At 50.6% G+C, this 15,324-nt stretch overlaps 1 protein-coding gene across 5 annotated transcripts in view; it reads left to right on the forward strand.

The window, feature by feature from the left end:
- The window catches only part of CUX2 (cut like homeobox 2), a 320,122-nt gene that overhangs the window by 270,335 nt on the left and 34,463 nt on the right, over positions 1-15,324 (forward strand). For all 5 annotated transcript variants that reach the window (XM_047828240.1, XM_047828239.1, XM_047828236.1 and 2 more), the window contains 3 exons: positions 9,164-9,298; positions 12,561-12,684; positions 14,477-14,553. In XM_047828240.1, the coding sequence (XP_047684196.1) occupies positions 9,164-9,298; positions 12,561-12,684; positions 14,477-14,553 (336 nt within the window). The remainder of the gene's footprint in view (positions 1-9,163; positions 9,299-12,560; positions 12,685-14,476; positions 14,554-15,324) is intronic.

Here is a 15,324-nt window from a genome sequence, read left to right on the forward strand (position 1 = left end):
ATGAGATGTAAATATATGTAAAGCGCCTGGCATACGTGAGTGGAGAGGTGAGGAAATAATCAGTTCCCTGGAGCTTCTGACTAAAGATACTGGCAGGGCGTCTTGTCTACCCCATGTCCTAGCTTCCCAGATATGGGTGCCCCACCCATTCCAGGATTGATGGTAGCTGGAATTTGGGGAACAAAGACCAGAAACTAGTGTTTGGAGAGCCAGAGCCTGCTCTGAACCCACCTACCACCCTCGGCAGCAACACGCAGACCAGCCTACAGGGAAGGGGGGTGAAGCTGGCACCGAAAGTCCCCAGACATTGCCAGCCTCTCTCAGCCCCACATTCTCATCTGTAAAATGGGTCAGTTGTTGTGAAGGTCGAGCTAAGTTGTGTTTCTAGGAAAGTAACTGGGGCAGGGGGCAGCTGGTCATAAGGGTCTACTACCCTTTCTCAGACTAATGGGGCCTGTATCTCCCGGTGCTTCCTCATTCCCTTCGAGGTTCTGTTCAAACGTCCACTCCTTCAAGAAGCCTTCCCTGACCAGCCTGCCTCAGTTAGCACCATTCCCCCACCACACATGTCAGGCCACTCTCTGCCCTGACCCTGCCTTATTTTTCTTCTCTACCCACTTACTGCCATTGGTTTATTTGTCCTTTGTCCATCTCTCCTCTCTAGAACGTCAACCCCAGGAAGGCAGAAATTCCCTCTTATTCACTGCTCTATCTCCAGGGCTCAGAAACTTCCCTGGCAGACAGCATATGCTCAGAAAACAATTGGCAAGTGAAGTAATAGTGTCTGACACATAGTAGGTGCTCAGTAAAAATGTACTGGTGAGGGGCGCCTGGGCGGCTCAGTCGGTTAAGCATCCAGCTCCTGACTTCAGTTCCGGTCATGACCTCACGTTTCTGCTCTGGCAGTGTGGAGCCTGCTTGGGATTCTGTCTCTCTCTCTCTCTCTCTCTCTCTCTCTCTCTCTGCCCCTCCCCCGCTCACGTGCTCTGTGTCTCTCAAATAATCTTTCCAAAAAATGTAGTTATGAATATATGGCTGCATTAGAAACTATTCGTTTCCTGTTGTTGCTATAGTAAATAACCACAAACTTAGAAGCTGAAAAAAACCTGCATTTACTGAGCACCTACTATGTGAAAAGCCATAGCAGGGCCCCAAGGGGAAAGAGAAGACTGAGGAATGAAAGCAAGATGCCCCCAGTTCCCCGCGACTGTCAGGTTCTCTGAGGAACCTCTTCCAAACATTTTAAAGATCTGTTGTCACTTCTCTCTCTTTCAATTTGTGTTTGTAAGAGCAGCCAGTGACATTTAGCTGATGGATCGAACCATGCTGTTGGATAAAGTAAGCGGGAAACCCTTGGATTTGCCAGCCACCACAGCCAAGCCTTTTACCTACGTGTAATTTGGCAATCTTCCAGTCGTCTGGATGCTAGTAATTTTTTTCCTCCCTAACTCAACCCCCAGCAGTACAGCTCAGGGCTCTGTGATTTCTCCCAGATCGGGGAGGTGGGAAGAAATGGGTTTCCCACACACCGTAAAATCTAAGAATTCCCACTATGCACCAGCAGGGAGGAAATAAAGGGTAGGAGATGCCCAGGGAAGTATGACACCATCATTGCTGTGTGCTTTTCAGACACAGATCCTCCTGAAGCCATAGCCCAATGCCTCCACAGTTGGGGCGGATAAACCCGCAGGAGAGTGAGAGCCCAGGAGCTGCTGCTTCCTCTTACACAATGGGCTTGTTCCCTGGGTGCCAGGTGAAATGGGTACAGCAGGAGGGAAGTACTACATTTAGACTTGAGTGAGGACTTCCTTCCTTTGGGACTTGGAGTCTGGGCAGCCCCTCAGTCCTGACTCTCTCACAGTTGGTATCCAGTCAGTTACCATGTATTATGGGCTGAATTGTGTGCCCCAAAAAGACATGTGGAGGTCTTAACCTCTGGTACCCATGAATGTGACCTTATTTAGAAACAGGGACTTTGCAGATATAATCAAGTTAAGAAGGGGTCGTTAGGTGGACCCTAATCCAGTATGCTGGTGTCCTTAGAAGAGGAGAGAAAGAGACACAGAGGAGAAGGCCACATGATGACAGAGCCAAAGCCAAGGAACTACAAGCCAAGGATTACCAGCAACACCAGAAGCTGGGAGAAAGGCATGGAACAGATGGAGAGAGCACAGTTCTGTCAACAGACTTGGGATTTCTGTCCTCCAGAGCATGATGTATTAGTTTTCTGGGGCTGCCATACCAAATCACCACAGACTATGTAGTAAAGCCACGGAAATGTACACTCTCAGTTCTGGAGGCCAGAAGTCCAAAATTGTTGGCAGGGTCAGTTCCTTCTGGAGACTCTGAGGGAGAATCTGTTCCACTTGTCTCTCCTACTTCTGGTGGTAGCAGGCCACCCTGGGCTGGTAGACGCTTCACTTCAATCCCTGCCTCCGTCTTCTCTGTGTGTCTCTCTCTCTGTCGTCTTTTCTTTGGAGGACACCAGTTATTGGATTAGACAACCCTAACCCAGTGGACCTCATCTTAACTTGAGTTCTTCTGCAAAGACCCTATTCTAAATAAGGTCAAGTTCAAGGGGCACCTGGCTGGTTCAGTCAGTAGAGCACACGACTCTTGATCTTGGAGTTGAAAGTTTGATCCCCATTTTGGGTGTAGAGATTACTTAGAACATAAAGTCTTTAAATAAGGTCAAGTTCCAAAGTTCTGGATGGACATGAATTTGGAGGGGACACTATTCAACCTAGTACCCTGATAGGAAGAACTATCAGTTCCTCCCGTCTGCCTCTGGAATCTGAACACTCTCCCCCCTTCCGCCACCTCCCTGATCTCAGCTGCTTGGACCTTCACAGTTGCCTCCCCTCTGGCTCCCTCTACAGCTGATTTTTCACACAGCAGCTTGGATGAGCCTTTGAAAAAGGCACATGGAACATGTCACTTTCCACTGTCCTTAGGATAAATCCCCATCCATATCCTTGTGACTGGGATATCAGTTATACACAGACAAGGCATCACCGTGCCCCCCACAGATGCTCAACAAGCTCGTGCCGAGTGAAGCCTGTACATGGACTTGTATGTACCCCACCCCCACCCCGTGAGCTCTGCCCACTCCAGACTCATCACTGGACAATGCCAGCACCATACTGTGGGCTTCAGTTCACATCCACAGGCTCTGCAGATTCTAGCAGCAGCTCCACAGGGGAGGCACTGTGGCTGTTCCCATTTGACAGATGGGAAAACCAAGGGTCCAAGAGTAGAAAGAGTAGTCACATATTGGTTTGGGTCCCATGGAAGCAGACCGATGCTAAGATGGCATTAGATATGCAAGAGGTAATGGGGGAGATGCCTATGTAGGATGAAGAAGAGGAGGAGGAGGAGGCAGGGAGAGCCTTTAGATGGCAGTGCTGATCTGAACCTGGAGGGGAGGGGAGGAAGGAGGCTTGGTGGGAGGAACCTCAAAGAAAGTCCCAGCTAGGCTGACAGGCAGCCCCAAAGCAAGATGTACTAGTCTGCTCAGGCTGCTGTAATGATACCACAGACCAAGTGGCCTAGACAAAAGAAATGTATTTCTCACAGTTCTGGTGGCCGGAAGTCCAAGATCAAGGTGCCAACAGAGCTGCCTTCTGGTGAGAGCTCTCCTCCTGGTTGCAGATGACTGCCTTTGCTGTCTTCACGTGGCTTTTGGTCTGTGCACATGCAGAGAGAAAGAGCGCTCTGGTGTCTTCCTCTCCACATAAGGACACCGCCCTGTGGGATTAGAGCTCCAACTTTATGTCCTCACTCAACCCTAATTACCTCCTTAAAGGCCCTGTCTCCAGGTACAGCCACATCAGGGGTTAGGGCTTCAACACGTGGATTTGGGGAGACACAGTTCAGTCCACGATACAAGAGTTGCCTGTTCCGGCATCAGCAGGAGTGGCCTAGCTCTGCAACCCCTGTCGGGCCCAGTTGAGGGGAGCAGCCCCAGGCAAGCATGGCCTCTGAGCTGATGCCACAGCAGATGGCAAGTGCAGCACGTGGTATGTCACCAGCTTCTTGCAGGAGGTTTCCACGGCTGCCACAAGTCATAATTATAAGCATAAAGGCAGCACTCACTCAGCCTGCCGGGGGCCAGGCATTGTCATGGGGCTCGGCGTGCTCCCGGAATCCCTGCACGGCCTCTACCGTAGATCCTGTTATCCCCATTTTACTGACGGGGAAACTGAGACACACCGTGCCTAAGTGGCTTTCTCTGTAGATGTCACAGCAGGCTGATCCTCAGCCTCCCAGCCTGGCCCCCTCTCCCTTTGTCTGAGGCTGCTTTGGGAATTCACAACATTCATACCTCTTATGTCAAGTTAACCTGTGAAGATGTTTGAAATTATCTTTCTGCCTGTAGATCCTAGCTCTAAGGGATAAGCCCAGGGCCAAAAGCACTCACTTCAGCAGGACTCCATCCCTGTCTGATTGATATACGGTGTTGAAACACAGGTAATAGGAATTTGAGCAGCGAAGAACCCAGAGACCTCTGGTGCTTTAGTTAAGGTCACACAGCAAGCCAACAGCAAAGCCAAGAACAGAGCCCTCAGGGGCGCCTGGATGGCTCAGTCAGCTGAGTGTCCAACTCTTGATTTCAGCTCAGGTCATGATCCCAGGATCATGGGATCCAGCCCTGCATCGGGCTGTGCAATGAGCGTGGAGCCTACTTAAGATTCTTTCTGTCTCTCTCTCTCTCTCTCTCCCTCTGCCCCTCTCCCCCATTCGTATGCACACTCTTTCTCTCTAGAAAGAAAGGAAGAGAGAAACAAAAGAAAAAGACGAATAGAGCCCTCAGCCTCATGCTCCTGGCTAGAAGTAGAAACTTCCCATGCCCTGCCTCAAGGCAGTTTGGCCTACTTACTACAAAGAATGGCCTGGTACCCTGAGCTCAAATCCCACCTCTGCCACTTCTGAGCTAGGTGACCTTTGGCACATGGCATCTCTTCTCTGGGCCTTTATTTTCTTGTCTGAAAAATGGGGAATAGCAGCATCTACCTTACTGGGCCTCACCTTGGGGAAATGACTTCACCCTGCCCCCTGTGCCTCAGCTTCCCTGTCTAAAATGGGAACATAGTGCTGTGGTGAAGTTTGAAGGAATTCTAATGCATGCAGAGTGCTTTGGTTGTTAGATGCGGTCACAGCCTGATACCCCCTGCCACTTTCTCCCCTCAAACTGGGAACCAGAAAGGAAGTGTGGGAAGAGGAGGCCCAAGGGCCTGTCCCAGTCCTGCCACCAACTCGCTGGCCAACTTCAGGGAAGTCACAGGACCCCCACTTTAGCCCCTCTGTGCCCTGGGGTGGGGAGCGTTGGACCCTTTCAGTCCCTCCCCAGTATGACTTTCCATGATGGAATTTTTGGGTCCCAGAGGACAGTTTAAAGGAGGATTATTGGATTCTGCATCTCCCAGGGGCTGATAAGAACATATGAGGCCCTGCCAGTCCCGAGACTCCACAGAGCATTTACCATGCAGACAGCTGACCTCCAGGTCACAAGACCAGGCGTGCTGCCTCCTCTCAGGTAATAGCAGCAGCCTTGTCACATTTACCAAGCCCAGCTATGCACCTAGCACTGAAAATCTATCTACGTTCTCTCTTCCAAACATCACAACCACACCCTACACACGTGGCCCCATTTTACAGATGAGAAAATAGAAAATGGAGGCTCTGAGAGGTTGACTAACTGTCCAAAGTTACTGGCCAATTTGGAGCCAGAATCTTCCCAAAAGTAATTCCAAGGAATTAGGAACTGTTGTATTTTTCCACTTTATTAGTGGGGAAACAGGGCTCAAGGCTCCTTGGGATTTGGACCCAGAGCTGGGCTTCAGATTCTGTGAGCTTAACCACTATGTTCTACCTTGTACCAGCAAACAAAGGCAAAAAGCCAGAGCCTTAAAATCTGCTGAAGATGTGTTGAATGGGGATCCAGCCAACCCTGGTCCTCTAGCCTCTCCTCCAGGGGCCCACCTGAGGTCAGCTTCCCCTGGATGGAGTGCGCAAAGCAGCAAGGAGTGACCCACAGGGCCCCCGAGCAGAATGAAGTGTCAATACCTGATCCCTGGAAATGGGGCGGATGATACCCTTTATCACCCAAGTGTAATTGTTTGGCTTGGGCAGGCTCGTGGCCAGCAGGCCCCCGAGCCACGAGCTGGATCTTTTCCATCTTCTTGGAACCAGAGTGAGCCCTCCATGGCCCGCTCGGAGCTGCACCCTCCCGTGTTTATCTAACTTCCCTGACCTCGGCAAGTGCTTGTCGCCTTTCTCTTCCTTTCTGAAAAACCAGGACACAATAGGAAGCATTTTCTTGAACTTATTAAAAAATCCAGACTTGTAAATTAATTTGTCCGTGTTGTACAAAGGCAGTGCAGATGGACTCATTAGCATGCACACAACAAATAATTATAGATGAATTTTTAGCTGGCCTGCCTAATGCGCTTGCTGGGTTAATTATGTCAATGTATAATTACATCAGCCCGGGGAGACATAATGGCATACCCCGCTGAGCAGGCCCTGCCTAATGATGGGGCGTGGGGGGAGTGCTGACAGAGGAAAGACGGCAGCGTTCCCGCGCACCTGCTTACCTCGGCACAAACGCCCATTGTCAGAGCCTCCCGCCACCTAAGCAAACAGGGGTGGGAGGGGGTGAGGGAGAGGGATAAAACGCAGAGGCGACCTTGTTCCAGCCGGACCTGAAGGCTCCTATGTATAGGCACTGCCCCGTTTCTTCCATCAGCAGATGTTTATTGGGTCAGGTTGCGTGGCAGACTTCGTTCACCCACGAGGGGTCCAGAGGGGAGCAAAATCAGATGCAGTCCCAGTCCTCCCTTGTGGAGTTTGCAGTCCAGTGGGTGATAATTAGGTGGACTTGCTAATCAATGAGAAGTGTAACTAAAATGAGAACTGTGAAGGAAAGGCGCAGGCAGCTGAGAGAGCTCATATTGGAGGAATGACTGGTCAAGGCAGGCTTCCTGGAAGAAGTGGCATTTGAGTTGCAATATGAAAGGTGATTAAGCATTAACTAGCTGAAAGAGGTTAAAAGGGAGGACAGGGTGTTCCTGGCAGAGGCTCTTTCTTGTACAAAGACTCCACAGTAGGGAGGTACATTTGAGGGACTAAGAGAAAGCCAGTGTGACTGGAGCTCAGAAAGACAGGAATAGCCAGGGCTTCTATTTGTTCCAAGATGACCAAATGCCAGTCGCTGTGTTGAGCACCTTATGTGCATGGATTCTCATCCCAGCCTTATGAGGTTAGAACTTTTTTTTTAATTGTTTTTTTAACGTTTATTTATTTTTGAGACAGAGAGAGACAGAGCATGAATGGGGGAGGGGCAGAGAGAGAGGGAGACACAGAATCGGAAGCAGGCTCCAGGCTCTGAGCCATCAGCCCAGAGCCCAACGCGGGGCTCGAACTCATGGACCGTGAGATCGTGACCTGAGTTGAAGTCGGACGCTTAACCGACTGAGCCACCCAGGTGCCCCTTTAATGTTTATTTTTAAGAGAGATAGTGTGTGAGCAGGGGAGGGGCAGAGAGAGAGGGAGACACAGAATCGGAAGCAGGCTCCAGGCTCCGAGCCATCAGCCCAGAGCCCAACGCGGGGCTCGAACTCACGGACCGTGAGATCGTGACCTAAGTTGAAGTCGGATGCTTAACCGACTGAGCCACCCAGGCACCCCATGAGGTCGGAACTTTTATGGTGAGGCACAGAGAGGTAGGGTTGCTTGCCGGAGTCACCCAGCAATCCTAAAAAGCAAGTACGGATTAGACCAGGACCCAGGATCCATGCTCTTAATCCTGCTGCACCCCAGCAGAGAACAGTGGCTGAGCGGGTGGTGGCAGGAGACTCCAGGAGAGTGAACAGCAAGAGAGAGGGCATTTGAAAGGACTGTGGACCAGACCCAGGCCCCTTTGTCTGGGGCAAAGAGGCTCTGGCTTTCCTGGGCCCCCATGAATACCCACCTGGGCTGCTGGGTTGGAAATGTCCACATCTCTGGGACAGGAAGCCTTTGCGGCATCTGAGAAAGAGACCCAGACTTGAAACTCACCTCTGCCCTTCAACTCACCTGGCTTCTCTGAGCTGGTTTCCTCATCTGTGAAAATGAGTTGGATCCAAGCCAGCCTCCGGGGGATGCTGGGAGCATCACGGGAACCCATGCCCGTGAACAGCTTTGTAGCCTAGAAGATGCCACACCAACCTCCGGCATTACCCAGGTGTTTGTAGTACCTGCCGAGGGTGGGGAGTGGGGAAAGTCACGTGGAGGAAGTGCTGGCGTCTAGATCTGAAGGAAGAGGAAGTGCTTCCTAGATGACAGGGTGGGGAGGGAAACAATTCCAGGCAGAAGGACCTACACATTCCTCATCTTTTAGCTATTGAGAAATTGGGGGGTATCTTACATCCAGGGATGTATTTCACCCCCAGAAAAGCCATTGTTCAGTCAACCTCACATGCAACAAATGGTGGTGTGTTGGTCCAGGTGCACTGAGAGGTACCCCCAAGGATTAGATAGGTAGGTAGGTGGATGGTATTGAGGAAACACAGCTGGAGAAAAATGGGGAGGGAGGTGGGAGAAGTGTCAGAGGAAGGAGAGGCAGGGAACTGGGTGGCAGCATCCACACAGGACAGCCTGAGCAGTCTGTGCAGAGCTGAGCAGGCCCTGGGGGAGTCCTTGGTGCTCAGAGCAGTCCCGTGGCCCTCAGGAGTCGGCCCCATCCTGGCTGCCTGCAGGCCTTGTCCTAGAAGACTGGCCTCACGATGGATTTCAGAGTGAGGTCCTCGTTTAATGACCTCCTGTGGTTGGAGGTATGCAAGACAGTCGCATGGCCGCCACAGATGGCACCATGGAATCCAGAAAATGCACTTGCTGTGACAGTTATCATCGTTAGTAGTATTCCAGGTGGGCAGGACACGCATGCCCCTGGGGATGGCACACGCTCCACTGAAAGGGTACCTGAAGTAGACGGCTCCCTCATAAAGCAGAAATTCTACATTGGTCTCCTAAGCCATCAGAGCAACTCCAGAAGGCTCTTGTGCATGGTCCCCTCCACGCCAGCATCCTGAGAGGGACCCCCCAGGCCCTGCGGGCTTAGCCTGGGCAGCCCTCAGCCCTCAGGGCCCCCACCACTCCCGTGCTCCTCTCTCTGTGTGTGCAGACCCTGTGCCTGTGTTTGAGGCAGCGCGCGGCCTAGACGACAGACTGCAGCCCCCCAGCTTCGACCCCAGCGGGCAGCCGCGGCGAGACCTCCACACTTCGTGGAAGAGGCACCCCGAGCTCCTTGGCCCTAAAGGTACTGATAAGGCCTTCGCGGGATGTCCATAATGAAAAAACAGGCTGTGGATCTTCAGCAGCCAATCTTGGCCACCTTTGGAGGTGTCGGGGGGCAAGGAACTCAACTTCATCGTTTTAGATGTAGGATGGGTTATGGGTACGTCGCTGCAGAAACAAACCAACCCGAAATCCCAGAAGCTTAATATATTTGAAGGGTGGGAAGTTGGAGAGGATGCTCCATGGAGTCACTCGGGCAACCCAGCTGTGGTGGTCCATCTTCAACACATGACATCCAGAGTCACAGTGACTGTTGACAACTTGCCAACAGGCAAAGAAAAAATGTGGAGGGTCATACTGAGGTTTATGGGTCCAGGCTCAGAAGCGGCCCGCATCACTTCCACAGCCACTTGTCATTGGCCAAAACTCATTCATATGGCCACACCCAGTTGCAAAGGAGCCTGGAAAATCTACTCTGTGCCCAGGGGTAGAGGGAAACAGGATATGAATACAGCACTGTCTCAGCACCAGATAAGACAAGTCAAAAGACTAGAAAAGCTAAAAATATAGTTTAGGTATACATATATTGTGATAAAAATGTTTAAAATCAAGAAAATGATGAACAAAATTCATCATGGTGGTTACCTCTGGCAGGCGAGGTAGAAGGTCTCCATGGGGAGAAGCAAATGTGCACTTGAAAGCTCTTGGTAGCCATCTAAAGGTGTTCATTGAGCTTCAAGCCCAGAACTGTCATAGGCACTGGGGACACAGCCAGGAGCAAAACAGACAAAAATCTTTGCCCTCGTGGCACTGACCTTATAGAGGAGAGACTGACTGTCAACCAAGAAATGTTAAATATATAGTATTTCACATGGTGAGAAAGATTAGGAGGAAAATTAAGCAGAGAAGAGTCAGGTTTAGGGATACTTGTCTAAGGAATAAATGAGGAGGATTCACCTCAAAGTTCAGCAAGATTACCTTCTCTCTCTCTCTCTCTCTTTTTTTTTTTTTTTTTTTTTTTTTTGGTAAAGGGCCAGAGAGTAAATATTTCAGCCTTTGTAGGCTTTCTGTTACAGCTACTAAACACTGTTAAAAAAAAAAAAAAGCCATAAAACATATGTAAATGAGTGGGTGTGGCTATATTCCAGTAAAACTTCATAAACAGAACAGGCAGTGGGCCAGATTTGGTCCAAGGGCTGTCTTTGCAGAACCCTGGTCTACCTCCTAGAGTTGTGGAGAAGGTAATGGCCTGAGGCATGCCAAGTCAAAGTTTGACTGCTGTGGCACACTCCCAATTTCACAGCCCCCTCCCATCCCCCCAGTGCCTAGTGGACACCTGCTGTATGCCTAGTCCTGGGCAGAGTCTTCTGGGGAAGATTTGTGGTGACTAAAATACAGCACTTTCGCCGACTCTCTTCCCGTACCCAGAATGCCCTTCCAGGCTCCCTGACAAGCCAGCTTGTCCCTCTAGGTGCTTCTAGGGTTTGAACTTCCTTCTATCGAATAATGGTAGTTGTGGGAACTGCCTCTTCAGAGCATTTGCTCTGTGCCAGGTTCCTTTCACACAGTGTCCCACTGTCATCTTATATCAACCTTCTGAGGTACCACTGGCCCCATTTTACGAAGGGGTAACTGAATCTCAGAAGCAACAGGTGGCCAAGCAGGGATTCAAACCAAGGGCTCTTGCCCTTGGCCCTAGGCTGTGTCTCTCCTTGAGAGCACGTGTTACTCTGCATCGTAAGGGTCAGACCTTGTTTGTTTGTTCACTTCTGTGGCCTCAGCCCCTGGAATATTCCCAGTGTATGTGTGCGTGTGTAAGAACGATCCAGGCCCTGACCGCTCTGTCAGGCCCTCACTCTGCACACTGCCCAGCCCTGCACTCACCCTGCTGTGCCAGGCTCACAGTAGGAGTTTAACAACCAGGACTGAACTTAACTGACTCAGGCCCAAGGGCAGGAGCCCAGATTTTGGAATTCTTGAGACATCCACGCTTGATGGCCGGCCCTTGAGCAGCCTTTCTCCCCATGAAAAATTCAGTACCAAAGGCACACACTGATCCCCTACAGGAGCCACCAGGGGCTTGCAAAGGTAGAACTGATGTGGGCCCTGCCCAGGGGCACCTGCAGGTGAGGTCAGCTATGACTGAGCATCTGAGTATGTGCCACCACCTATGGAGAGGGGAAGTTAAACCTAGAGTTACCCCATGGCCCGGCCATTTCACTCCTAGGTAATATATACTCCAAAGAACTGAAAACAGGTGCTCAAACAGAAACGCATGTGCACATATTCACAGCAGGGCTATTCACAACAACCAAAGGTGAAAACAACCCAAATGTCTATCAGCAGATGAATGGGAAAACATTTATGACATATCCGTAAAATGGAATATTATTTAACCATAAAAACAAACCTAGATGAACCTCAAAACAGTTTGCTAGGGGCGCCTGGGTGGCACAGTCGGTTAAGCGTCCGACTTCAGCCAGGTCACGATCTCGCGGTCCGTGAGTTCGAGCCCCGCGTCGGGCTCTGGGCTGATGGCTCAGAGCCTGGAGCCTGTTTCCGTTTCTGTGTCTCCCTCTCTCTCTGCCCCTCGCCCGTTCATGCTCTGTCTCTCTCTGTCCCAAAAATAAATAAACGTTGAAAAAAAAAATTTTTTTTTAAAATAAAAAAAAAAAAACAGTTTGCTAAGTGAAAGAAGCCAGACACAACAGGACATACATTATGTGTGATTCCAGTGATATGAAATATCCAGGATATGCAAATCCCCACGGACAGAAAGCAGATTAGTGGTTGCCAAGGGCTGGGGGAGGGGGAAAAGGCGTGACTGCTTAATGGGGACAGGTTTCCTTTTGGGGTGATGACAGTGTTCTGGAATTAGTGCTAAGGGTTGCACAATACTGTGAATGTACTAAATGTCACTGAATTGTATACTTCAAAATGGTTAAAACGGTGAATTTCATGTTATGTATACTTGCTCATGACTCTTAAAAAAGTAAGAAGGCCAAGGAGGCTAGAACAGGTCCAAGAGGGCAAAGGAAGCACCTGGGCCTGCTGTCTGAGGCTGGCACTATGGGGACTTGACTTTTGTGCACACACACCCCCCACGGCTACAACCCAGCCGACCATGTGATGGCAGGTCTCCACAGCCGCACTCTCCCTAACACTCGAGTTTGAGAAATCAACTCTTATCCCAGCACTGCCGATCTGTCCAGTTTGCAGAAGGCGGCTCTGGCTGCCATGTCGCTTCCAGCGATGGGCGGTTTTCCCTCTTTTCCTCCCTCCAGAGCAGAGAGAGGGGACGTCTCCGGCCGGACCCACGCTGACCGAGGGGAGCCGCCTCCCAGGCATTCCCGGCAAAGCCCTCCTGACAGAAACTTTGCTGCAGAGAAATGAGGCAGAGAAACAAAAGTGAGTGGGGAGGAACAGGCGGGGCCCTGCTGCCCCACCTGGCTGGGAGGTGGGACCATCAGGGAATCTGGATTCAGGTTGGAGATAGAGATCCAGGCCTGGTTCAGTGGTCAGCCCTGGGCAGGTCACATCACCTGTCTGAGCTTCAGTTTTCCCACCTGGGAAATGGGACCAATGGCGGTATATTAGGCAGGGTTCCCCGGAGAAATAAAACCGGAAGGATTTTTTATTTTAATTAATTAAGACGTGTATTTCAAGGACTTAGTTCACACAGTTGGGGCTGGCAAGTCTGAATTGGTAGAGCTAACCAGCAGGCTGGAAACTGTCAGGCGGGAGTCAGTGCTGCAGTCTGGCGGCAGAATTCTTCCTCGGTTTTATTTTTAAGACTTGCAACTGGTTGGATGAGGCCCACCCACAGTATTGAGATTATTCTCGTTTACTTAATGCCAGCTGACTGCAGATGTTAACCCCATCTGCAGAATACATTCACAGCAACCCTGAGATTCGTGTGTGATTGGACAACTGGGTGCCAAAGCCTGATCAGGTGGGCAGGCCATATCAACTCCTAGTCTCCGGTCAGAATGAATGTATGCACTTAGCTCAGTGCTCACTGGGAATATGTCAGTAGATGGTTGCCCTTACAGCTGATGTGGGAGCAATAATACCTGGATTATTATAATTTCTGGATTCTTGGGGCTTTTCTAGGCCAGTTTCATGGTGGTCATTACATTTAGCCTTTCATTCACTTATTCCTTTATTCATTCATTCCATGTATTTATGAGACTACCTGCTGTGTGCCAAGCACTGATCTAGGGACACAGCAGTGAACAAACCTCCCTGCCCTCCTGGAGTTTACCTTCTCATGAGGAAGACACAAAATAAACAAGATAAAGTCTGCTACATGAAGATAAGGGTTGTGAAGGAAAAGAAAGCAGAGAAGGGGGGATGACATTGAGGCTGAAGTTTTAAATAGGGTATAAGGGGAGGCCTCACTGAGAAGGTGAGGAAAGCCCTGAGAGGGTGGGGGTGAAACTTGCAGATATATAGGGGAAGAATGTTCTACGCAGAGGGGACAGCCAGTGCAAAGGCCCTGAGGTAGAAACATGCCTGGTGTGTTTGACCAGCAAGGAGATGAATGTGGCTGGAGTGGTTTGAGTGAGACACCCACTTTGCCAATGTGTAACACACGCCTCACCCTCAGTGAGAGGGTGAGGGTGTAGGATCACAGGTAAAGTTCCTTCTCTAGAGTCTCTGATTCAGACAACATAAGACCCAAGCTTTGTATAAACCTTCCCCCAGTCCAGCTAGGGCCCTTGTTTCTCTGCTGAGACACTTGTATCACACCTAAGCTCTAGGCTAGAGTGAGCTGGATGACCATCCCAAACTCCTGACACAGAGAAGGGAAAAAATGCCTCCCCGGGGACAGGAATAGTAACTAATGATATTGAGGGCACACTGGGTACCAGGCATCATACTGAAGGTGTTTCACAACACTCACAGAGGCAAACCCCACTAGAAACCTTATTGTACAGGTGAGGAAACTGAGGCCCAGAGAGGCAAAGTCACTACCTGATGTAGGTCCACCCAAATGCTGCCACACAGTCAGCAAAACATCAAAGTGGCCAAATGCCTGAATGTCATGTTTAAGGACCCTTTAAAAAGGCAGGGGCGTAGATTACAGAGAACAGGTGAGAGGGGTAGGAAGACAGGAGGGCCACCTTGGGGACCCAGGCAGGGCCCATCCACACAGGCACGAGCAGAGCCATTCTGAGCAGGCCCAGTCTCTCTGCAGGGGCCTTCAAGAAGTACAAATCACTTTGGCAGCCAGACTGGGGGAGGCAGAGGAAAAGATCAAAGTCCTACATTCAGGTATGTATCTGGCATGTGTTCCCTGGCCCCGTGCAGCTCCCCAGCCCCGTCAGACCAGGAGGAGGAGGAGAAGGGGACAGTGACACTGTGAACACAGGCTCAGGTATTCTAGAATCAGGAAGGCAAGAGGGGAATTTGGGAAGGAAGTGGAAGTGGACCCAGTGGGGGTCCGAGCCCCTTCCCCAGAGGCCATATTGCCGTGGAGAGAGGCCTTGAGAAGTAGAATTAAATCAGGGGTGGCAAAGGCAGTGCCTGTAGGGGCCAGACACACAAACAAGCAGCCAGATTAGGGAAAGCCGTAGGAAAGGGTGGGATCTGGAGCAAACTAGAGGACGTGGCCTTGACTAAGAGATGGCCACTGCTGAGCACCAGCCAGCCACTGCCATATGGCCCAATGTCACCAAGATTTTTTGGAGATTCAGAAATCTGGAATTTTATGAGAAATCTCCCATTTGTTATAATATACACATATCCGTTGACTTCATTGCTCCTCCCTGTCCCCCTCACCTGCCAGGTCCAGACCTCAGGATGGGTGAGCTCATGGATGGATGGCCCCACCCAGGTCCTGGAGTGACCTAAGCATGTTGGGTAGCTCATACCCAAGGCCATGGGATAGACAGACCCCTACCACTTGCCTGGGTCCCCTGAGCTTCATAAACTCCTAGAGGGTGATCTCATCTGCCCTCCGGCCGGCTTGAAGCCCCTCCAAGGGCAGGAAGCTCTACCTGTCACTGGTTCTAAAGACCTTCAAAAGAAAGGTCTTCCTTCACT

The sequence above is a fragment of the Prionailurus viverrinus genome, chromosome D3 (genome assembly GCF_022837055.1).
Source record: "Prionailurus viverrinus isolate Anna chromosome D3, UM_Priviv_1.0, whole genome shotgun sequence".
NCBI classification, from domain to species: Eukaryota; Metazoa; Chordata; class Mammalia; order Carnivora; family Felidae; genus Prionailurus; species Prionailurus viverrinus.